Source organism: Delphinus delphis, chromosome 3 (assembly GCF_949987515.2).
Source record: "Delphinus delphis chromosome 3, mDelDel1.2, whole genome shotgun sequence".
Lineage (NCBI taxonomy): Eukaryota > Metazoa > Chordata > Mammalia > Artiodactyla > Delphinidae > Delphinus > Delphinus delphis.
This window is the reverse complement of record NC_082685.1, coordinates 72,094,346-72,119,609: the sequence shown is the minus strand read 5'-3', so window position 1 is coordinate 72,119,609 and position 25,264 is coordinate 72,094,346. Positions and strand designations below refer to the sequence as shown.

Here is a 25,264-nt window from a genome sequence, read left to right as displayed (position 1 = left end):
CATGTTTAAGGAACTTGAGAGAGCAAATTGTTTTCAAGCACTTTAAACACTTTAAAAACATCAATTCCTCAACACACTATAGGCTATGCTAATTGTAAATCTTTCATTAAAAACCAATCTCCAGAGGCTCTCTCCAGGCAACATCTTACAAGCCTAGTTCTGATTTCTATTTCTTCTTTAAAGTAAAAAGATAGCACTTCCATAAGCATATTCTATAATTTGTATTTCAATCGGTGTCTTGCCATATTGTTCGAATAACTAAATCAGTTTTGGTTTGCTTTGTAATACATGATTTTATTCAAATGTATTAGTCCCCTGATTTTAGTTTTGACTTATAGGTAAGTAGCTCGTTTATTATTGCTTTGAGAATTTTTTTTTCTCTATTTGAAGATCAAGAAAATGCCTCATAAATCTGGTGTTATCTATAATGTGTGATTGAGCCACATTGTTCTTCAACATATAGTTAGGTAATTTAAATGGATCAAAAGTATGTAAAATATGGCTTTAAAGCATTTTACCCAGTCAAAGAAGAATTGAACAGGTCAGAAGTTGCCAAATAGGTTTTGAAATGTTGTGAGGCCAGATAATTTTGGTCTTTGCTTTTGCTTTATCCTCAATTTTTTTTTTTAACGTAGGACAGAAATTAATGGAATTTATTGTTCTTCTTCTTGGAGTCTTTATATACTTATAAGAATTAGTTGCGATGTTAAGCAAAAATTTAAATCCAAAGAAAATTAGAAATGTATTTTAAGGGAGCTAAATTTCAGTAGTTCCATTAAATTTATCTATGGGTTCCATTAAATTTACAAATACAGTAGAAAAATATATATTGGAAAAGATAAAGGATTCCAATAAAATTTACTAAGAAAAGAATTAAACTATGTAGCCCAGTGCTGTTGTGCATGCATAAACATCAGTAAATATTTATGGAATGAATGAATGACTCAGTGAATAGGTACATCTGTAGATTAGTAGTTTTAGAGCTAGGGAGACCTAGGTTCCAGTCCTGCCTGACCCCTTACCCTTTAAGAAACCTTGTACAGGTGATTTAGACTTTCTGAGCCCCAAATTCTTCATAGGTAGAATGTGAATAATGAAAGTATATCATTGTTTTGTGAAAATTAAATAAGATAAAGAGCCCAGCACAGACCAGGTGTTAAATAAATATTGTTGTTGTAAACTATATGAAAACTGCCTTATGTGGTAGGTTAAAATTGTTGAAAGTTAATATGACTCAGTCCAGTATTAATCATCACATCACATAAAATGATTCTTTTATTTCACACATAAAAAATGATAACTTAGCCCAACCTGAGGGTCTCAGGAATGTTTTCTAAGGGAGGTAACACTTGAGCTGAAACTTGAAGGAGAAGTAGGAGTTGGCCTGTTGAGAAGAGGTGGGAAGGGCATTTCTAATAATAGAGCTATACCCTAGTAAAAGGATAACCAAGGCTAAGGTAGACTATTTCAGTAGTGTTGTTTCGATAGATTGGGCCTTACTGGCTCTTATAAACTCTTTATGCACTGTAGTCAGAGTAATAGTCTATTGACCTAGGACTGTATATCCTTATCAAAAAATAGTTGAGCATAATACTTCAATATATGCATATTTAATAATGTTTTATACATGTACTGCTATAAATCCATTAAAAATTAGAAAAGCTAGTTTTGTTATTTTTTGTTATTTTTTATTTTAAATCTTTTTCTTATATATTTTCAATCTTTTTTAACATTTGTTTCTCTGAATCACAATTAATTACCTTATTTAACTCTCCACATCTCTGTAACCCACTTTGGAGACCATTGGCCTATGAAAATCCATTGATATGGACAAAAGTTTTCCTAACAAAATTTCTCAACCATGTTTCATGAGAGTTTAGGGTTTATAGTTTCTGTATCTGCATGATCTCATGCCTCCAATCTAGAAAATTAATATATCATTTCACAAAGCTGACTACAGCTCATTCAGGGCTGTACTTCCTCAGAGCAGAAGCAAAACCACTTGTGGGGGTGGGGAGGGGCATTCCCTGAACCTGGCCTAGCCTTTCCCACAGATAAAGGCCTGCAGAAGATGAGCTCATGAACCTAAACTACAAAACAGAAGAAAATGAACAGCTATGAGTGAGAGACACAAAAACAGGATTAAATCCCAAGAAGTTCAAGTAAAAGGACAATTGAATGGAAACCCAAAATTAAAATGTCTAAAATAATTGAAAGCATAAGAAAAGATCATGAGCCTAAGAAAAGCAGAACAGGCAGACTTGAAAAGGAACCAAATATGAAATGAAAATCTAATGGTTAAAATTAACTCAGTAGATTAAGAAGCTGTTTAGAGACAGCCAAAGAGAGGCTATAATGCAGTCACTGGATCCGAGGAACACCACTGCTGTTCCAGTTGTAGTCAAAATACAAGTCATCCTTCACATGACGCAGAAGTCCTGCCCCACCTCTCCAGCTCAGGCTCTCCTACTTTATTGCTCAGCTTCATTGTTTCCTCAGGCACAGCCTCACTGGCCTTTCAGTTTTCCCAATGCCACGCTTCCACCTTCCACAAGTCTTTGAACACATTGTGTTTTGAACAGCGTGCTGTGCTTTGCATCTGAAATACCCCACTCCCTTTATCCTATTAGCTCATTCAACTCCCATCCCAAGGGTCACTTTCCCAGGGAAGCTTTGTTCGTACTTCACAGGTTAATAGGGTGCTTTTTTTTACTGTTGCTTACAGAAGGGATTTACTTCCCTTTAAGGTACTTATATCAGTTTGTAATCTCACATTCATCACTGTGATTATTTGAAAACCATCCATCTCCCCCACTAGATTGTACGTCCTGGGAGGACAAGACCATGTTTGTTTGGTTCCCCATTGTGCCAGTGGTTGTACTTAGTACCTGGTAAACAAATGTCTTTTTTATGAATAGATATTCCAGAAACACAGAGGACATAAATTTTGGTATTAAAATACTTCAAAAGATGGTTGGTTTCCCAGTTGCTATTGTTCCATGGTTAGTTTTATCTTTTTAGCCATATTATCAGAAATTAGATTTCTTCTGTCAAATCTTTCTGAAGCCAAATGACTTTGTTTCTTTGCACAGATTCTTTACCATTTTAAATGGTCCCTTGTCAGCAGCCTTCAGCTTTTAGTGCAAGTCCTCAGATTTCTTGCAAGATAGTCTGTAAAGCCCTGTGAAATGATAGCAGATATCTATTTGAATCTATGAATGGTGCAGTTTTCACCAGACACCGAGGAGACGTGTCTTGGGAAGGGTGGCACACACAAAGAAGGATGCGTGGTACACTGGGTTCTTCCAGAGCACATCTGATTTTTATTTTTTAGGTGGTCATGAGCCTTCGTTAGATCCATTTACCAGGTGACTTTTTTAAAAAGTGTTCCTTTGGTAACCTTACTGTGGTTCATTTTGTGATATTGTGAGCAAGTGCTGGGGAAGGGTAAGTGGAGAACTGAGAACAGCAAAGCCTCTGTGAGCTGGTAGGTTTTGTTCCCAGAGGACAGGGACACGGCAGCCCACTTACTGCCGTGAGGAGGTATTGATTTTTCTCCCTCCCTGTTCTTAGCTGCACCTCTGAAGCAGGTGTGGTGTGAAGCATCTTTCCTGGTGAAGAGAGGAAAAACTGTCATGAACTTTGTCACCTCAACCGTCGGGCATTTCAAACCAAACAAGGTGGAATAGGAAAAGAGCTTTCAGGACTCTTGGAAACCTCCCGACTTAGTTCAATACCCTGGCTTTTGTGACTGAGCGGTTCCTTGCGGTTGTTAAAAAACCTTGATAGACAATGGGAAGAAATGTGGTGGGTTTTTTTTTTTAATGTTTTGAAAAGAGAATAAAAGGATCAAATCAGTGAAAACAGCGCAGCTTTGTGCAGTGATCTTGGAAGGTTAGCAAAGTGGTCTTGTCCAAGTTTTCAGCAAGATGTTCCGTTCCTGTTATAATTGGCTGCTGGGTAGGTTTGGACCTAACTAGAATGCCAGCGTTCGATTTCACCGTGTCCTCGGTGGAGATATGTCACCGTTTATGCTCGCCTTAGTGACAATTTTCTAAAATGGAAACTCATGGGAAATCATTACAGTGTTTATATGTCTCCCTTTTCGGACGGTGTTATCCAGTGATATTTTACCAGTGTTTTCCACTGCATGATGGCATCTAGCGAAGGTTAAGGCAGAACAGGTCCCTCTGTAATTTTGTGACTACATTTTACTTACTGAAGAAGAAAAGATAACTGACAATTAAGTATTTGGGATGTCACAGAAAGAACATGTGCAACTAATCAATGGTATCCTTTGGGAACATGATTTTATAAAGCTGATAATGTAGAAAAATCGGGATTTTGTGATTTCTGTTACATGATGATAATTGCACCTTTTCAATAAAAGAGACATTTCTCCTGGAGTAAACATTGAGCTGGAGGAGGATGCTGCTATCAATGCTATTGTTTTTCTGCTCCCTTTAGGCGATTTTTTGGTAAATATTTTCATAGAGAATTTTTTTCCATTCTTTTTTTAGAGTGATATTTCTGGTCTGTAATAAGAAAAGTTATTTATTCTTCTGTAACTGAGTAACATGGTTGTAAAGAATAATAATTATATTTTTTTTCTTACAAGGTACACTCAATTGCCCATTTTAATATGTATCAGAGTTGGATATAGTCTTAGCAAAGTCTATTACGTAATATATCACACACTCGTTACAGTTCTTTGATTTAGCCCCATTTCCTTTGTGCATCTTAATAACAACCTGATTTTCAGCCTGTGTACTTCCTAAGTGGTAAATTGCCTGGAAATGACTGGTTTTCTGTTAATTCTGTAGCATCTCCAGTCTGCATGTGTATGAAAGAGCAACTAAAAGATGTTCAGAACCCAGATATTTAGAAGCTCTTATGATTCCTACTCTTCCCATGCATGTGCCACTTTTCCTAGTTTTATGGCACAGGCTTCAGCTAGAGATAGATTCCTTCTCTGCTGGTTTGGACAGTAGTTTCTTCTTGTTCCAGCAGCTTTGGAAACTGCCACCCTCCTTAACAGAATGGTTAGTTAACTTAAAGACCACATTATCTCCTTGGTCCTCCACCACCTCATTCCATGCTTGGTACCCACTGTTGAGTGACTTCTTCATATGGACACTATTTTAATCTTTTAGCCATTTTCATTGCTTGCCTCTAGCTCTTCCTGAGTTTATTCTCATTTCCCTTTACTTGGGGATTAAATAATATTGCTTTCAGTGGAGTGAGAGGACTGCTCAGCTCATTTTACACCTTTGTGGAAGCAGGACTTTCTTGCTGACCTACCACTTGTGACCAACAGCACTTGTGACCTACTCTCCAACTTACATCTGGAGATTAATTAATTCTGCCTCTTACAGTATTTGGCTCAATACTTTAACCTGTAAGATTTAATGGGATTATTTCCAATTTTTTCTTCAACTTGTTATGCTCATTTTGAATTCTGACGTTTTACTGTGTAAATTAGCTACCCAGCCATGCATTCCAACTTGCATGCAGTGTCAGGACTCTACCATCAGAGTAATTAGTTAATCAGTTAGAAAGCACCAGGCCTGGGACCTATCACTGCCCAGTGGTTCAAAATGCCCATCTCATAACAGGTGTGGCATACTAGTGCTTCATCAGCTGTACTCTGTAGAAATAGAGTTTAAATCTTACTTTCCCTCCTTTTTTGCTAACTTTGGGAACCTTCAACACCACAGCTTATTGAATTCTAGAGTTATATTTAGAAGACGTAGACGCCATAAATATGAACTGCTTTCTAAATCCGGTACAGCAGTAGATTTTGGACTTTAAGAAAAAAATCCTTCACCAGACACGGCCAGACAAATATTTTCAACCACAGCCTAAAGCTGAAAGCACTCATGAATTCTAATAGCAAGGCAGCACACACTCCAGCGGGGTTCTAATTGACAAAGAGGTAGAAAACTGAAACAAGAAGGCTAGCGTGTCCTTTGGGGAGCTGGCATCCAGCATGGGCCCAGCAGTGCTTCAGGCTCCAGGCCAAATGAAAAGTGTGCCCAGCAGCGTTGCTGCCACATCAGAGCTACAAGCAGGCATCTTTGGCTGGGCTGTCAGGGGCCATCTTTGGCTGGGCTGTCAGGGGCCTACCACTGGCAGCACAATTATATATGTGTGTGTATTTTTCAGCAAGCAAGATTCTCAGCTTTCATCATTTTCAAAGGGATCCACGAATTGTAGAGGACTAAGAAGCTCTGTTTGTTAGATAGACAATAATCCAAACCTCCAAAACCAATAAAATAGATGGTTGAGAATTGATACAACAAAAAAATTCAAAGGAAACAGAATTAACATTTATTGAATGCTCATTGCATGCCAGAGACTCTTGGAGACATCACCTAATCCTCACAATGACCTTTAAGGTAGACAGAGGAGATACTCAAACCCAGGTCTTGCTCTAAAACTACATATTTCCACTACACCACTTGCCTCTGTAAAGAATGAAAATGACCATTCAATTTACCATTGAAGATAAATCAAAAATAAAGATAAGCAAGCTAAAACAACAGGGAAATATTATTTGATATTTAAAATGTTGTTTATATATATATATATTTTTAATTTTTTTAAATCAGAAGCTTATCTAGTGAATAGGTCCGGTGATTTAGACCAGACCGTGGTCCCAAGCATGTGGGATGGCCCAGGGTGCAGCATCAAGGAGTGGTTCTTCTTGAGTGGAAGCTTTTCAAGAAACTGAAGAGGATTTAAATGAAACAGTTGTGAGGCCCCACTTCACTGATGGGTCACTCATGGAACGTGGTCATGTGTTTCTGAACCAAAAGATTTGGTTGACCTAATACATTTTCTCTGTTGCATCTCTGTACTAACTAATGACAGTCATTTCACTTATACATATGTATTAAACTAGGTAAATTCTACTCTATTATACTCTGTCTCTGGGCTTAAGTATTAATTATTTTCTTACAAGCCTTCTTAGCACAGTTTAGGAGATATTCCCTCCGCATAACCGAAAGCTTGACTAACACCCTCCCCCCGCCAGTGCTGCTTTCTTACAACTGTAAATCCTGAAATCCACATTGGTCATTGTTTTATAGGAAATATTATTTGCGAATAACAATTTAACAAAAATGCTCACAAATTTTTGAAGTTTTCGATATTCTTTTTTTCTAGTATATCTGACCTAAAACAACATGATCATCTATTTGGAGTACTCTGGGGAGGTTGAGCAGGATTAATTCCTGTCCCGGTGTTGCAGTGTAAACAGCTTTTTGCCTGTCTTTTGTCATTAATGATCACGCTGTAGATGTAGTCAGTGCGTTGTAAGCCAATCTGTCAAGGCAAATAAACAATTCACCTTGTTAAAATTCCCTAAATCTTGCATTAATAAAACGAAAGTAACCCCCCCCACCACCACCGAACACTCAAGAGATGTCTTCCTCCATGCTGCAGTGATGGATGACATGTCTAAAGATCCTGGAAATTAAGTAGTTCAGGTCATTAAAAGTGTCCCACACTTGTTATTGATTTAATTTATTTTAAAAGATGGGGGTGGAGATAACGGTTACCCCCTCCGCTGTTTTTTTTAATCTGAAAGCTACCACTTGTTCACATAATTAAAACTATTGCCAGGGTGAACAGCTCTGTATTTGTTACAACATTAAGCTTTATTATTCAAATAGGTATTATCCTCTTGAATAGATATCTACAAGTACAAGCTGATAATCACTGCAACTTGTATTATGGCAAAAACAGTTCCTTCGAACTTCATATGTATCATGATTCCTAGAACCTTTGATTTTGGACACTGAAATAACGACCTTCTGGGCACCCCAAAAATATTCTCGGATAGATAAAAATTTAGATGAAAGCCAAATGGATTGAAGGAAAGAAACAGAAATAGTAATGGAAGAATGCCCCTGGATAGGGGAGGGGGTTTTTTTTCTCTCCATTTTATGAATTTTTCATTTTTCTACTTTATAATCAAGAAAAAAGTAAACATTTTAGAAAGATGGAGGGATGGATGGGAAGGCATTTAGAGAGTGCAGATTCTGTGTCACTGTATTCTAAGGCAAGTTTAACTTATGTGTGTGTTTACTTGTTTATCACTAATTTTCTCCACCAGCCCACATTCTACTGACCTGTAGTATTCACTGCCATATCCCAGTGCCTAACATAATAGGTGCTCCGTAAATATTTGTTTAACGAATAAAGTATTACCCCAGATATCTTTATTTTCCTCTTTTTTATTTCTTAAACTTCAGTGGGCACAATGGCCATGTAAGGAAGAGTAAGAGCCCCAGACAAGGCTGGATCTCCAGATTACCCCTCTCTAGGAACTGAACAGCAGGATGGTTGAGCACTAGTATAGTACAGAGGTCAGTGTGCTAGCACTGGTGATCTCTGTAGTAGCTTATTCCATTTATATGTCCTGAACTGAGTAACAGAATTCCAAAGCATGGTGAGAAATGGGCAGCTCCAGATGTAAATTATGGCTAAAAACAATACATTATATAGAATTATGTGTATACAAGAAACACACAATTTGACCTTTTTCACGTGTTGTGTATCTTTTGCATCACCTTGCATAGCTGTTCCTGATCAGCTGAGTGAATGACATTTCAGCATCAATTCTCATTGTTTTTTTTTGTTTTTTTTAAACATTTTTATTAGAGTATAATTGCTTTACAATGGTGTGTTAGTTTCTGCTTTATAACAAAGTGAATCAGTTATACGTACACATATATCCCCATATCTCTTCCCTCTTGCGTCTCCCTCCCTCCCACCCTCCCTATCCCACCCCTCTAGGTGGTCACAAAGCACCGGGCTGATCTCCCTGTGCTATGCGGCTGCTTCCCACTAGCTATCTATTTTACATTTGGTAGTGTATATATGCCCATCAATTCTCATTGTTTTTTAAATAATATGTACTTACTGGGGGGAAAAAAGCCATGGTAAATTATAAAAATGACCCTTAAGAATAGTTACATTAATTTTAGAGATTACTGCACAACGTCTGATGCTTTTCCGGTGGTCTTTGTAAAAAAAAAGGGCGGGGGAGCAAATGTACAGTCATTGCGCTGGCAGACTCTTTCAAAACTAAATATATATGAAAATGCACTCTTACAGTTCTCTATTAGATCTCTCCTTGAAATTGCATAATTTGGATATCTGAGAACTGACATGGTTATGCCATTACGGCAGCCATTTAGCAGAGCTCCCTAAATGGAAGAACTCTATAGATTTTTTTTTTCAGCATATACACTGATTTACACTTAGTGGTGAAACTGTTACTGACCCTTTAAGTGGAGCTGTCCAAATAGCAATAAATGTCAGTTGATCCTATTGCTGAAACAGGTGTTAGCTGAAGGATCGTGACTAAATCTTCCAGTTAAAAAAGCCGTGTATAGTATTTCCTGAACAGTAGTGGTTTCTTGTAGATAGACACACACACACACACACACACACACACACACACAATTTCAGATCACTTTATCACTAAATAAGGAAAACTTGATGTAACTCTCTTAGCAGTATTATTGATGTTCCCAGGTTTTTTAAATACTCATTCTGGATTAGTACCTCCATGAAGGCAGGAACTGTGTCTCCCTGGCACCTGGCTGTCTTGCCGCCCGTCAGCATCTGAAGTATATATCGTAGATGCTCTATAATGGCTGCTTGGGTGAAAGAATAGATAAAATGGAGCATTTGCTGACACTGAATAACGTGTGTGTTGGCCTCAAATCTTGGTGGGTGAAATGGGTAATTTTGATTTTGGGTAATAATGCTGGTAAGAACTTTGATGGATGGTTATGACTTTTCAAAATAGTTTATTTGATTGATTGCCTAGCAGACTTCACTTTCTAATTGTTTTCTGCTTTCACAGGCTGTCATTTTAGAAAACGAAGAACTTCCCAAACTGTTTCTTGATTTCCTAAATGTGCGACATTTGCCCTCTCTACCAAAGGCAGAGAGCTGTGGGTAAGAGTTGTTTACCTATTGGACATGTATCTTAAGTTACTTTTCAATCACTTATTGGCCTAACAGATAACACAGGTGGTGCGGAGGGCCAACCTGGCCACACCCATTCTTTTGGCTTGGTACAGCACTCGCTCGCCCCCTGCTTGTAGTCAAAGGAATTGCTCCTGAGTCTTGTGGCCAGGTGACCAACACTCATTAATTCAGGTTTAAACTTGAAGAATTGACTTTTTAAATTATACTTTTATATGGAATGGTGTTACATGATGGGAGTTATAATTATATAGCTATATATATATAATTATATAGCTATAGCTATATATAGCTATAGCTATATAATTATATAGCTATATAATTATATAGCTTATTTAGAGACTAATGTTTATTTGTGAATACTTGTGCAAAGTCTGTATCCCCTTGGCACATTTATTCATATGATTTTTAAAGCTGTAAATAATCTTAGAAGTGATTTTATCCAACTCGCTTCATTTTAGAGTTGAGCAAACTGAGACACAGGAGTAAAGTGCCTTTCCTAAGGTCGCTTACCTTGGAGCTGGCAGAGCCCAGGCCTCTGGCGTAAGCTCTTTCACCACTGTCCTGCTGCCTCTCCCTCAGGAACTTCTAAATGGGGGGGCTGCAGATCCTAACCCCTCTCTACCAAGAAACCAGACATCTGATATCAGCAGCAACTGGGAAAAGTTCTCCTAAAGCATTAACTCTGAAACAAGCCACTCGCCCAGCTCTGAGCACCTGTGTTGATCTGGCCTCCGAAGGCAGTCGGCAACATCTCTTACATGTTAAATCTATTTACAAAGAACCACGTCATCACAAACTCTCTGCAGATCCAAGTTGGGGAGAGGGTTCTAGCCATTTTCTTGCTGCCTCCAGACCTGCCTAAATGACTCACACTAACTACAAGATGTTCAAGCTAACCACACCCAGAGTTGTGTTAAAACCCAGCCATCCACTGGATGAGAGGCTAATACCCGTCACAGCTCCCTCACCAGCAGTGTTTACTCGGGGCCACTTTTCAGTCACCTCAGAACAAGAATCGTACACCGCACTCACCAAGTCATGTGTATGGTCAGTGCTTCCTGTTCCAGCTTGGTGCATTTGCTGGGAGGTTGGGCTTCATATGTAGTTGTGTATTTTTTAAGAAGAGATAGTGGGAATGAAATGAGTGAAATCTTTTCTCCATTATATAAGTCCAAAAGCAAAACCATAGGATTTCTGAGTCATCTCCAGGAAAACTGAAATTCAAGAATATTGCAGCCTTGGGGTTCCTTAGAATGAGGCATCAGCCACGCTGTGACTCTGTGAAAATACCTAAGTCTCTTTTCAAAATGTCTCCCAATTCAGAGCTCTAAGAATACTGGCTATTTCTTCCTTTGTTGACATAAATACTGACCCAACTTTTATGGTCGTCTTTTCTTTTTTTAAAAAAATTTAGATCTTTTGACGAGACAGAATCTGAAGAGTCAAGGTAAGAACAAACACCATTCAGTCAGGAGTTATACAAACCAAGAATAAGACTAAGGTTTTGTTAAACATTTACTTACCATCATCTAATTGTTTCAAGTCAAGGTTTTCTTGAAAACCTTTGCTAGAAAGTTGATTTTAAGATGATAAATATTTGATGGGAAGTTACAGAAGTAACCATTCTATTTAAGGCTAGAGGAATAAAGTCCTACATGATTTCATACAAGTAATAAGAATACATTTCATCAATAATCGTACTACAAGATTTAAAAAAAAAATCACTTTGCAGCAGTGATTTATGGTATAGATTGTATATCTGCTTCAAATTCCACAAAGACATGTTTAGAAGATGAGCGCACTGCTGGTTTGTTCCTCCAGCTCTGCTTGCTATTATTCACCCGTACCGTTAGATACATAAACCTTGAGGTGTCCCCGCACAGCAGTTTGATCCCCTCAAAGCTAGTTTGTAGTGTTTTCTGTTTACCATCGTCCCCTGATGCTGACATGCCTGTTCTTGACCTTTCCAGCAAACTGTCCCACCAGCCGGTGCTGCTGTTCCTCAGGGATCCATACGTCTTGCCTGCAGCCAGCGGTAATCAAACCTGTCATCTGCTAACAGCTCTTTACTGATCTGACCCTACACCACATAAACCACGTTTTTAATACAGGTCTAACAGAGTGACATTGGCCAGGGCTTAATAATCTGCCAATAAACCAGTGCTCTTGGTGTAAGAGACATTCAGAATTTTAATTGGGGCAGGCCTTTCAGGAGGAAATGTAATTTTTCTTTCTCTCTTGCCAGGCTGTTTCGAATTAGAGTAATAAGAGGGAAAGGGATTTATTGTCCTTAATTCTGGGGGTGGTGTTATTTTGGCTTCTGCTGGTTTTTATCTAGGGTTTGAATCCAAGGTTCCGGTCCTTTTTTAAAATGCTTCTTTCCAAAAGCTGTGTATATACGTTGCATGCGTATCTCCATTTCCATTTAGATTACAGCATCTTTGACAGACAGATACACATTTTTAAAGTTGTATCTTTAAGTATAATGAATTAATTTAAGCGTAAATGTAATTTGGTATTTTAGCCTGAGTCCTTTCTTTGTGCCTAGAAATTTAAATGATTCAGAGTCCCTCTCAAAGTGTTCTGATATGCAGCTCTTCATGAGTACATTCTCAGACATTAGCTCATTTAATTTCCTTAACAACCTCATGAAATAGGCAGGGCAGGTATCATCATTCGCTCCTGAGCAAACTGGGGCTCAGGGAGGTCCCTGATTTGCCCAGTCTCACAGGTCTGGTGGGTGGATCCCTTTTTGCCTAATCTCTCCTTCTGTGCTCTTTGCATATAGTGAATTTTCAGCCTTTGTTTCTGAGAGTAACTAAATAGCATAGCAGCTAAATAGCAATAGATAAATTATCTATGGACACCATTCCTACATTCTGACAATAAAACCTTATCACCAGCAAGAGAGAGGGGACTGTTCTCTGTGGCAGGGATGCTTGTGTGCTCAGATCACCCACTTAGCTATCAGTTTAAAGAAGGCCAACTAGGACACAGCCCCGCTCTGTTGAGGGACGTTCTAGAAGAAAGCTGCCTTTGCTATACAACCACACATGAATATGGTCTCGTAGTATTTTCTCTATAAAATCCCTTCAGTGAGGAATAATCCCCTTTCTTTAACATTTGCTTCCCATGTGTAAGAAATATACCTGGTGTGTTAGTTGATATTATGTTAACAAGATGTTACATTTAACAAATATTCATGATGTAACTTAGTCTAGATTAAGTGGGCAGTGGTCTTTTTATCTCAACCAAATGAACTTCCTTTTTTTTTTTTTTAATACAGCAGGTTCTTATTAGTCATCAATTTTATACACATCAGTGTATACATGTCAATCCCAATCTCCCAGTTCATCACACCACCACCTCCACCCACCGCCGCTTTCCCCCCTTGGTGTCCATACGTTTGTTCTCTACTTCTGTGTCTCAATTTCTGCTCTGCAAGCCGGTTCATCTGTACCATTTTTCTAGGTTCCACATATATGCGTTAATATATGATACTTGTTTTTCTCTTTCTGACTTACTTCACTCTGTATGGGGCAGTGTTTTATGAAGTATTCTTACTAGCTTTTAAAAATGGTTCCACAAGTACTTTCTCCAGGTATTGTTTCTGCTCAGATATTTTAAGCATTTGACTGAAATTCCTATAAAAGTGTAGAGAGTAGAACGATCACTGTGGACTGGAGTAGCCACGATGCTTCCTGGAAGAGGGAAGATATTTTATGATCCTTAAATCCAATTCATCCAGCTTCTTAAGCAGGATTTGCTGTGCACTTGGCTTGACCATGAAGAACGGGAGGAACTTTCCGGGAAAGAGCCTTAGGGGCGAATGTCTGGAGTTAGAAAGAATAAGAGGTATGGATCATTGGTAGAATAGTGATGTAGTTGAGCAACTTGCACAGAAAGGGGATTCCTCCTTGAGAGTCAATGTCAATCATGAATTTGATGTAAAGGACGGAACGAAGTATGAGAGAGCCAGCCACTACATCTCCTTTTGTGGAACTTTGCCTGAGCCCATGTCATAAATCAGATTCCTATTGTCTTAGAAATATTATACTAGTGATACATTATTGCAACTCTTTAGCATTTAATTGAAAGATAAATTTTACTTGCATCACATGTTCGTGTTCTAAGGCCTCTTAACTGTTCCAGGTACAGAATCTGGAAGTACCTTCACAGATACACTGACACCCATAAAAATCAGAGGAGTGTCTGTCTTTAAAATTCTGACAGTTAAACACTTTCTTCATATAAAATGCTAAAAATAAAACATTCTTCTCTTAGCATATGCTTTTTGGCCTTCGTTTTGAGTTTTCTGGGGAATTCAAAATAACTTTGGCTCAGGTCCCCAGCAACTGCAGTGTGGCTAAACTCCGTGGACTTTTCTCAGTCCTCCTCCTTGACCTCTCATTAACTTTAGCCACTGGTGACCACTTTCCCCTCCTTCAGACACTATCTCCCCTTGGCTTTCCCACCTTCCTGCTTTTCTTCCAGGCTCTGGCAGCTCTCCTGAAGGCTGTCCTAGACCCCCTGCTCTTCTCATTTTACTTTCCTTGGAACAATCCCCTTGCTGTGGTCTTGATGGCCTTGAGTACACAGCTGCGTCACAATACTGTTTTTCCATCCCAACCCTATCTGCGAGCCCCAGACTCTCACCGTGGTTGACGAGGCCCACCGTGGGCTGGCCCTGGCCCACGTGTCTGCCGAGACCCCCTCACACACTCTGGTCCAGCCACATTGCAGTTCTTTCTGGGCCTCAGATGCGCCGAACTCATTCCCCGCAGGGCACTTGCTGCTTCCTCCTCCTGGAACCCTCTTGTCCTCACACATTGTTGGCCCTCTCCTCTTTCAGGTGCATCTTCAGGGAGCCTTTGCTGGCTCTCCTTTCAAGTAGCCTCCAAGAGCCCCTCCACCCCCTTACTTTTTTTTTTAAGCTTCACAATAGATGTTTATAAAAATAAATGAAAACCAACAAAACCTTTCCCAAATCACATTCCTTCTCATCACCTCTCAAAGGGAAGCAAAGGCAAGGGCAGTTTTCTGAGTAATTTAAGCAGTGATGGACATTGTATCAAATGATACATGGAATGAAGCCAAAATCCAGTTTAGAGTGGAGCAAACTGTAACAGATGAGAAAAAAAGACCTCTGATTTTCTCATCAGTTACTAGTTGGTGGACTCATTATAAAATATCTCTATTCCATTCACTTTTATCAGAGCGCCCTCTTTGCTTCCTTTAGAACAATGATCACAGATTGTGTTGCCTTCTCTCTCTCTCTCCTTCTGTCACCTTCACCCTCTAAATCTCCAGCATCTGGCATATGCTTAGCGCTTGCTGGACGGTGAGCACAGGGCCTGGGCATGCTCTGTTCCCTCTGTGGGATTGCTCTTCATCCAGACACCCTCACAGCTGGCTGCTACACCACTTCACTCAAATGGCATCTTCGCACAAAGGTCCTTCTTCACCTTCCCGTCCCCTATCACTCTCTGGCCCCGTGCCCTGCTTTACTTTTTCTCCTTGCCTTTAAACCACTGCTTGACCTATTAGAGTGCTGTAGAATTACCCAAAGTATTTCATGTTGTTTTCCTTTTTGTCCTTTTTGCTGAACTTACTGATTTGGATCAAAATGTTTACACTAAATAAGCTTATGATATCACTAACCTTAAGCAGACTCTTATATTTTGAGTGGTAAAGGATAAATGCATATATGCTGATGCGTGTAATATGTCTAATTTGGGCATTTTATTGAAAATTAATCAACAGCTTCATTTATGGCTATTGGTATCAATACACGTCTGCGTGTGAGAAATGTGTTTGGAATTAAAATTAACTTAGCTGAGTCATTGCTTTTGATTGGTATCTAAGTATGTAGGTGTAAGTCCACTGCAAACTTTTAAAGATATGTTTTATTAAAAATTATGTGACTTCATGTTGGGTAAAAGCAAACATTAAGAAATCAAGTGAGTGTGATCAACCAAAAGTAATTGAGTACTTGCGTATTGGAGATATTTTAAAAACACATTTTATTTGTTTATTCACTTGACTCCCTGACTAGCATGTAAGTTCCGTGGCAGGCACTGTTACTTAAATTCCCAGTAATTAGGCAGTACTTGGCATGTGATAATAGCTGGTACTTACTATGTACCAAGTTCAGGTCCAAGCACTTTGTTTCATTCATCAATTTTTACAACAGCCTGTTAAGTAGGTACTGTTACGAAATCCCTCACTACTACCATCCAATCCATCACCACTCTGAAATTGCTCCAGTCGCTCTTTGAATGGCAGCCACAGTCATCTTTTCAAAACAACTCATTGCTGTCTCACTCTGCTTGAAATCCCTCAGTAGCTTCTCACTGCTTTTCGGATAAAGCCAGAATTCCTGTCCATTCTTACCAGGCTTGAATTGCCCCCCTGCCCTTACAGCCACTCCACTTGCTACACTAGCCTCAGGCTCCTGCCTGCCACAGACTTTCCACCTGGTCAGCGCCCTCTCCTGAGCCCTCTCCTCCAAGAGCCTGATGAGGTCCAATCCCCTTGTAAGTGGTTTTATGTAGTAGGTACTCTGTGGAGGTTGAATTAATCAGTGAACATATTACTTGGAAGCTCAAAGTATTGGGCCACTTAATTTCCATATATAATCACTATATTTATTTAAATCCTAGATATAATTATGTTCAGACTAAAGTTTATAAATGAAAATTCTGAACCGTGTGATAGATCGGTTCTCCTGTTCAACTTATCTGTTCATATTTTACCTGCTGTGATGACTAAACTGAGATACAACATAACATACACCTCTGAATTTCCTTTGCATTTCCTATAAAAATGTAGCTGATTTTTCAAGTTTGACAAGTGTGGCTTTTGTCAGGAATCTGCCCTTTTACGTTAGGAAGGCAGGCCCCTGTCCTCCTGCTCTCTAGAAGCTAGTATAATAGAACAAGCATACTCAAGACCACTTGGACTAAACGCCACTGTAAACCACGGCGGAAAAACTGCAGCAAAGTATTCCCAGTAGAAATCTTGGAATTCCTTCAAGTATATTGAGATTTTGTTAGAAATTGAATTGCCAGTGTAATCCATCTTCCTTGGGAGAAAACATTCAGATAAAGAGCTGGGGCCTAGCAGCATTAACCATTAGAACATCCCTTAAATCAATAAGCTACAAATCTGGCCGTGTATTCCTGCAGCGCCTGGTGGTACACTCACGTGGCTCGAGGCCGAAGCAGCATGACTGATGGCACGTCCGAAACAAGGGCAAACTGTATGGTGATGCAGATCCCCGAGTTATGCCTAGGCCTTACCTTGTTTCGTTCTAGGAGGTGCACGTGTGTTTTATTGATGTCCATAAGAAAAGCAGTTTTACTTTTGTTTTTCAGATTTTCCAAATGTGGTTATTGAAGGAGTTCTCCATGGGATATTTTACCCTCATCTACAGCCCAGGTAGAAATCCTCCATGGCTAGAAGAAGCTGAAGCAAGTTTCGAAGTCGTAGTCAAGGAAATCGATACCTACCAAATTAACCTAAACTCTATGACATGATGGCTCTCGCTAGTGGTAAAATTCACAGCGGCAGCTTAATTCAGAGCAGGGACATTTCCATTAGAATGGTGCTTTTAAAAATAGAAACCGAACCAGGGCGGTGCTGAGGTTAAGGCCAAGTGTTTAAGAAGTAGAATGTAGCTGCCAATTTAGAAACCCAGGAAAAGAAAGCTAAAGATCTTTGGGAGCTCCGAGCGTAGCAAAACAGTTACTCTCTGCTTCAGTCACACCGTTTGCTAATTGGAAATCTTATCCCGAATCATGGTGAGACTGATCAACTTTGGTAGCTGTTTTGTTCAGATTTTATGACACACTAATCTTTTCATCATGAGATTTTTCTCAGCCAGTGATGGGTAACATTCTGAAGTGCTGGCACCAGGAGAGCATCACAGAAACACACTGTGCCAAATGTGAGGAAGGAACTAAACTGGGAATGAAATTATACTGACAATATTAGGGCATTTTTAAAATCATGGCATTTTAATTTACATTACAGTGGGGCTGCGTCATATCCGGGGGTTAGCTTCTAATGTCGGCACGTAAGATAAAATGGGGTCCCAAGATTATCCTTGAAAGCCCTGTAGAATGGTACCATATTGGAAGTCTCCATCCACGGCAGCCAGTTTTTCCTCCAGTGTTGGAAGAGGTAACTGTTTCTTCCGTTGAAGACCAATTGAAGTTGTTGGTGTTTAGGGGCTATTTTGTAGGAAAAAACACATAACTTTAAACACTAGAATAATACTTAGCCTTGCAAGATGCTTGCCCTCTATGAGACAGATATGAACTTACAGTGACTGAGGGAACACCAGACTGACAACACTCATCTTGGTTTACTTGAGGGCATCCATTCATTGAATAGGTGGTATATAATTGCCAGATTGATTGTTATTTTCCTTATTCCTTATCGTTTCCTTTTCACTGATCTCATGTACTGAATTAAATGTGTTTATGATATAACTCCACTGTACATCTTACAGGCATTCACATTTTGAGTAGTAAAGGATAAAAGCATATATGCAGCCTGTATATATGTGCCACATTTGGACATGTCCTTGAAAACCAGTTAATAGCTAGCCTATTTATGGTTATTAGTTAATAAGCTTCTGTGTGGGAGAAAAATATTTAGATATAAAACTAATAATTAAATCATGGTTTTTGATTAGGATCTAAATATACAGGTTTAAAGCTTGCTGCAGACTCTTAGAGATTTATTTATGATAGATGTGTTACTACATGCTGGAAATAAGCAAGAACTAAATAATCAAGTGTCATCAACCAAAAATGACTGAATAGTCAAGTGTTGGAGATATTTTTTAAATGTTTTTGTTATTAGCTATTTTGAGTTAAATAAAAATGAAGAACAAGAAGTGTTTGGATATGTCTTGTACTGCCAGGATGTTATTGGAAACATAAATTGTGTCTTGTCTCTTTATACACACACACACACACACACACACACACACACACACCTTCTCACATATTCATATAGACATTTACTTCTAATCTGACAAGGTAACTGTTAAATTACCTCATCTATTAAGCCAATAGGTACTCATTAAGTAGTTGATTTACCAAGATAGTGAGGGTTTTTTAAAAAAATAAAGCCCAAGCATCTTTGGTAGCACACTATCAAGAACTTTGGTGGCACTACTACTCTTTTTTGAGAATTGAATTTTTTTTTTTAGTGATGACTTTCTAATTTTTATTTAAATGTTTAATATTCCATTTCAATTCCATTGCAGGAAATAGAAACCACAGTAGGTATTTTAAGCAGAATGGAATAATAAGAAGCAGTGCTTACAGAATCTTTTGGAAGGATGAGGGGAATGAACTCCTGGTGGGTCTCTAGGCATGACTTCCAGAATGCTCCAGCAATTTCCAATACCCGCCTGCCAGGGGAGCTACAGCCTCTGTCTTTAGCAGGAATTCAGGGAGCTGGGAGGCTGCTACTGAAGGTATTGAAGTCAAAAACAGCACATGTAGCTTCGATCCAGGGATCAGCACGTAGGATGAGGAGGTAACTTACTACCATAACTACCTCATGGCAGCACCCAGGCAGCTGGTGACTGGGCACTAGAACAAAGTGTTCAGCTGTCACCACCTATACCACAGTTGCCTCTCAACGCCCATGACTTTGCTTGTCAGCAACCGCAGCCTAAAGCAGCAGGAAGATGGCATTCACCCACTTCCATCTTTTACAGCTCATGAAAGCACATGCAATTGGCAGAACCTTATTCTTGATCCCCAGCTTCAAGGGAGTCTGGGAAGGAGTTGGAACTTTCTGGTGTCAGCACCTCAGAAATGCACATTGGAAAGAGGATGGAATATATTTCCACAGTCAAAATTTTAATAAAAACATATGAAAGGATATATAAAAAGAAAAGTCTTCTCCCATCCTGTCTCCTAGATTCCCAGTTCCCCTCCCAGAGACAACCACTGTTCTTGGTTTACATGTATACTTCCAGAGAGATTTCATCCACATGCAAGCAAATAATGTATATTTACTGTACATATATTCCGTTTCCCCTTTTTTTATGAAACATGGATATTTCAAAGCATGGATTCGTAGCCAATAAAGAAGTAGAGTAGAGGGAAGAAAACAGAATAAAGAAGAGGAAAAGAAATCCTCTTAACCACTTAAGCCAGGATATGGGGACAGCCCTCACACTCCCTTATCCCCCGGTTCTTGGATTTGATGGTTTGCCTGGGGCTGATATCAGAATGTCCCCCAGTTGCTGTTGTATGCAGAGTCTTTCTCAGGCCTAACCTCCATCACCTGGCAAATTTGCATATGGCAGCCCCGGTGTCCATTCTCCTGGTATCCTCCTCCTCTCCCCAATTTCAAACAGCGGACCATGTATACAGATGGCACCAATAACACTGTGACTATCCCCACATGGTAAATTCTTCAGTCATTTCACTTTGAAAAGTATAGAAATCTCACAATCACAGTTTAGAAATAACAAATGGCTTTCATCTCATTTGTCAACTCTGGTCAATTGATAATGGCTCATAAAGCACTCAGGTAAGGATTCTGACACACCGATTTGAGTGGATACTATCCAAAGAAAGCAGAAAATAACAAGTGTTGACAAGGATGTGAAGACCTTGAAACCTTTATACATTGCTTTTTGGAAGTAAAATAGTGCAGCCTCTGTGGAAAATGGTATGGCAGTTCTTAAAAAAATTAAACATAAAATTACCACATGATTTAGCAATTCCACTTCTGGGATATATACCCAAAAGAAGTGAAAGCAGGGACTCGAGCAGTTATTTCTACACCCAAGTTTTTGCCAGCATTATTCACAACCAAAAGGTGGAAGCAACCCAAGTGTCCACTGATGGATAAATGGCTAAAATGTGGTCTATACATACAGTGGATTATTCAGCCTTAAAAAGGAAGGAAACTCTGACACCTGCTACAACATGGATAAATCTTGAAGACATTATGCCAAGTGAAATAAGCCAGTCACAAAAGGATGACTACTGTGTGATTCCACTTATTTGAGGTACCTGAAATAGTCAAACTCATGGAAACAGAAAATAGAGTGGTGGTTGCCAGGGGCTTGGGGGAGGGGAAAATGGGGAATTAGCGTTCAGTGGGTTTCAGCTGGGGAAGATGAGGAAGTTCTGAAGATGGACGGTGATGGTTGCACAACAGTGTGAGCGTACTTAATGCCTCTGAACTAGACACGTAAAAAATGGTAAATTTTATGTCGTGTAATTTTACTACAATTTTTTTAAAAAGCTTTTTTAAGAAAAGGATTTTGAGTGAATACAGGCTCAGTGAGTAAGAGTATAGCAACCAATTAGTGATCACTATTTGTCTAGGGTGCAGGAGGAGTTTGGGCAGACATACCAGGTGCTATTCTTGTATCCCTGACAACCTCTGAGATTCTAAACCAATAGTTCTAAACCAGAGATGTGCATCAGAATCACCTAAAACTCTGAATCAATAAATCTGGGCTGGGGTCTGTCCTTGGGTACTAAGAGAAAATCCTCAGTTGATTCTGATACACACATAGGTTAGGAACCACTGTTTGAGGGATGTGAGAGATGGTTTATGAACTCCCCTTCTTTGGTGGTTATTGGCTTTCCTACCTCCTGCAGAATCTACTATGAAAAGAACAGCAGCTCAACTCTCAGAGTATTGCATGTGGCCATGGGGAGGAGGGACTTGTCTTAGTCCATTCTGGCTGCTGTAACAAAAATACCATAGACTGGGTGGCTTACAAACAACAAACATTTATTCCTCACAGTTCTGGAGTCTGGGAATTGCAAGATCAGGGCACTGGCACATTTGGTGTCTGGTAAGGGGCTCTCTTTTTCACTGTGTCCTCACATGGCGGGAAAGGCACCAGGGATCTCTATGGGGCCTCTGTCATAAGGGCACTAATCCCTAATCACCTCCCAAAGGCTCCACCCCCAAACATCATCACATAGGAGATTAGTTTTCACCATATGAATTAGGAGGGGGTGGGGGGAGCAGACACAAACAGTCTATAGCAGGACTCTTTGAAGAAGCAGCAAGGATGACAGACAAGTTTGGGTAGTGGTTTCAATAGACACCCTATGTGAATATGTATTCATTTACTCATCCACTCATTCAGTGAAATGCATTTGAGATTTCTTGCTGCACTAAGGCATGGTGTTAGTTATCTGAAAATAGAGGGCTTCCCTGGTGGTGCAGTGGTTAAGAATCTGCCTGCCAATGCAGGGGACACGGGTTCGAGCCCTGGTCTGGGAAGATCCCACATGCCGCAGAGCAACTAAGCCCGTGCGCCACAACTACTGAGCCTGTGCTCTAGAGCCCGCGAGCCACAACTACTGAAGCCCGCATGCCACTACTACTGAAGCCTGTGCACCTAGAGCCCATGCTCTGCAACAGGAGAAGCCACAGCAATGAGAAGCCCTCACTGCAACAAAGAGTAGCCCCCACTTGCCGCAACTAGAGAAAGCCCATGCGCAGCAACGAAGACCCCATGCAGCCAAAAATAATTAATAAATTTATTTTTTTTAATAAATAAAGAATATAGACAAAATCCTTGTTTTCTGGAATTTTTGGCCATTTACTAGGGAATGTCTTTCCATTTAACTGAATTGGATGTAGAGTTCAGTGATTAGGACTATCTTCTCCAGTCTCTACTCAGCTTCAAAGCAATCACTTTCATCTTGGCTTTGTTTTGGTTTTCATCCTTGATGATAATTATAGATTTTGAATTCAGCAGCAGAAACCCAGGGAAGTAGCAGACACTAACTCAAAACAGAAAATACTGCAACATTTATGTTTTCTGTCCATACAGATGCAGAGTGACGGTCTGGATTGGTGATGAGGGTGAAGAGGTATTTATTTTTGTGTGAGGGGGAGGAGGGTACATTGAAATGTTAAGCCTTTGAAGTACATGTAATTGACTGTAGAAAATTTTGTTTTATATTCTCAGAGTATAGTTGTAAATCTGACCCATACAATGTGAAACACTTTCTGCCTTCTTCTACTCTAACATCAGCCATGGCGCCATCAACAGTGTCTCCAGCCCTGATATTCTCTTCACTTAGATGCTGTTACGTAGTGAGCTCCTCTGGGCGCCACATGTGGTGAGACTAAGGCCATTATAACTGGACAAAGCTTTTACAAACCTTTATAGAAGAAGAAAGCAAAGATCGGGAGTGACTAATAAGTAGCTAACATGATAAAGCACTAATTTGGGCTAAGTTCTATCCACAGATTATCCCATTGAAGCCTCACAACATCTTTCTGAGGTATGTATTCTTATTTTTTCCCCTCTACAGTGAAAAAAATGAAAGTAGAAAGGCAAGATAGCTTGACTAAGGCCACCAGTTAGTAAAGGGGATCAGGATTTGCACTGTTGATCCACACAGTTCAGGCTAAGCTAATCCGCCCCACCCCCGCCCCCGTCAGCCTCACGTTAGAACTGTTTGTATTTATGTGCATTTTTGAACAACACGTGAATACTCAGGTCGGAAAGAACTAGTATTGGGACAATTGCTCATCTTTCTACACTACATTATAAATCAGAGTGCTGTCCCATCTCCCTTGATTAAACCAAGCTCTGTGCTCTCAGCTGCAGCCTCCTCCCAGGTCTCTCTGCTTCCACTTGTACTCTAGTCCATCCTCCACATGAGAGCCAGAGCCATCTTTTTAACATGTCCGTCAAATCATGTCACTGTTGCTCAAAATTATCCAGTGGCTTCCATCCCCACTTAAAATCTAAACTCCTGCCACCCTCTCCCAAGTTCCTCGCCCTCCTCTTCCTGGTATTTATCTCACTGGCGACATTGGTCTTTCTCTTCCCAGGACTTGCCAAATTTGGTTCTCACTTAAGCCCTTTGAACCTGCGGGTCTCTGCCTGAAATACCCTTCTCACCTCTCATCAGAAGACTGGCCCACTCTCACATCAACTTAGATGTCCCCTCGTCCAAGAGCCCCTCCACGTCACCCAATCTTATGTGGCACCCCAACTCTCGCTCTGCCCCATTATTCTATCATAGCACAATTGTATTCTGTCATAGCAGTTACCACCCTCTGTAGTATTCTGTTGATTTGTTTAAGGTCTTTCTCCCCCTCCAAAGAGCATGAGCTCCCTGAGGGCAGGGGCAGCTAACGACTTGTTTACCCTGTTTCTCAGTGGGGGTGGGGAGGTGCGGGAGTAGATCCCAGAATCGCTGCTGAAGGAGTGGGTGGCCTGCAGCCTGTGTTCCCATCAGCCAGCTCAGAGCTGGCTACACACTTCACAGCAGGGCCTTCAGAAACGTTTGCGGAGTGAACGACCTTGCAATCAGGGTTTACTAACATCTTCCCAGATTTGCGTAATGATTCGTTACCTCCTGATTGTTCTAAAACAGTGGTTTTCTAAAGTTTGCTCACCAGTTTGATACACAGAATGGTGATGGTTTGAATGATTTCTTAAACGTCTATCCTTTACAAATGAGTTACTAAGCTAATCCAGTGGTTTAAAAAACATGGTTTTGTGACATCTCAGGGCAGTGGTTTTCAAAGTTGGAACCTTGGACCAAGGTGATGGTTCAGCATCACCCAAGAACTTGTTAGAAGTACACATTCTCAGGCTCTGCCCCAGACACTCGGAGAATGGGACCCAGAAATCTAACAAGCCTTCCAGGTGATTCTGATGCACAATAAAGTTTGAGAACCGCAACCCTTCATGTTGCACATTTTAAAAATATTTTAACTTTTTTAATTAAAAAACACCCTCACTACTTCTAGGAGGAGCGGGCACAAAATCAAACAATGCCAGATGGTTACTGCAGAAGGCTGATAATACCTTTAAGACACCAGCCCATCAGAAGCTCAACAAAACCGATAAGGTATTTTAAATGAAGTAAAAGATAAGAGGTATCTTACCCATAGAAATTATCTTCTTTTGCATAAGCTTTTATATCTGGTATCATGGTAATTTTTTTTCATCACAGAAGGCATCATGGTGTCATTCTAAATCATTGCTATCTTTAAATGTGAATCTGAGTAAACTAGAATCCTTGACTTCATGGAAGTTACAGAATAATGTGATATTAGATGGGTAAATATGCCCCCAAGTGTCATTATAAAATGTGTTACATGCTATAAAGGAAAAATAAGGAGGTTTACTTATGTGCAGGAAAGATACGTAACTTAGGTTTGGGCAGGTCAAGAACCTTCTCTGAGGTAGTGACACTGAAGTAGAGACAAAGGATGTTGGAGG

The 25,264-nt window shown here is 39.9% G+C and overlaps 1 protein-coding gene across 1 annotated transcript in view; it reads left to right on the top strand.

The window, feature by feature from the left end:
* Positions 1–18,947, top strand: part of SNX24 (sorting nexin 24) — a 160,588-nt gene extending 141,641 nt beyond the window's left edge. The window contains exons 4-7 of the mRNA XM_060008958.1: positions 9,881–9,975; positions 11,423–11,455; positions 11,979–12,043; positions 17,385–18,947. Coding sequence (XP_059864941.1) covers positions 9,881–9,975; positions 11,423–11,455; positions 11,979–12,043; positions 17,385–17,452 — 261 coding nt within the window. The 3' untranslated portion in view covers positions 17,453–18,947. The remainder of the gene's footprint in view (positions 1–9,880; positions 9,976–11,422; positions 11,456–11,978; positions 12,044–17,384) is intronic.
* The last annotated feature ends 6,317 nt before the right edge of the window (positions 18,948–25,264 follow it).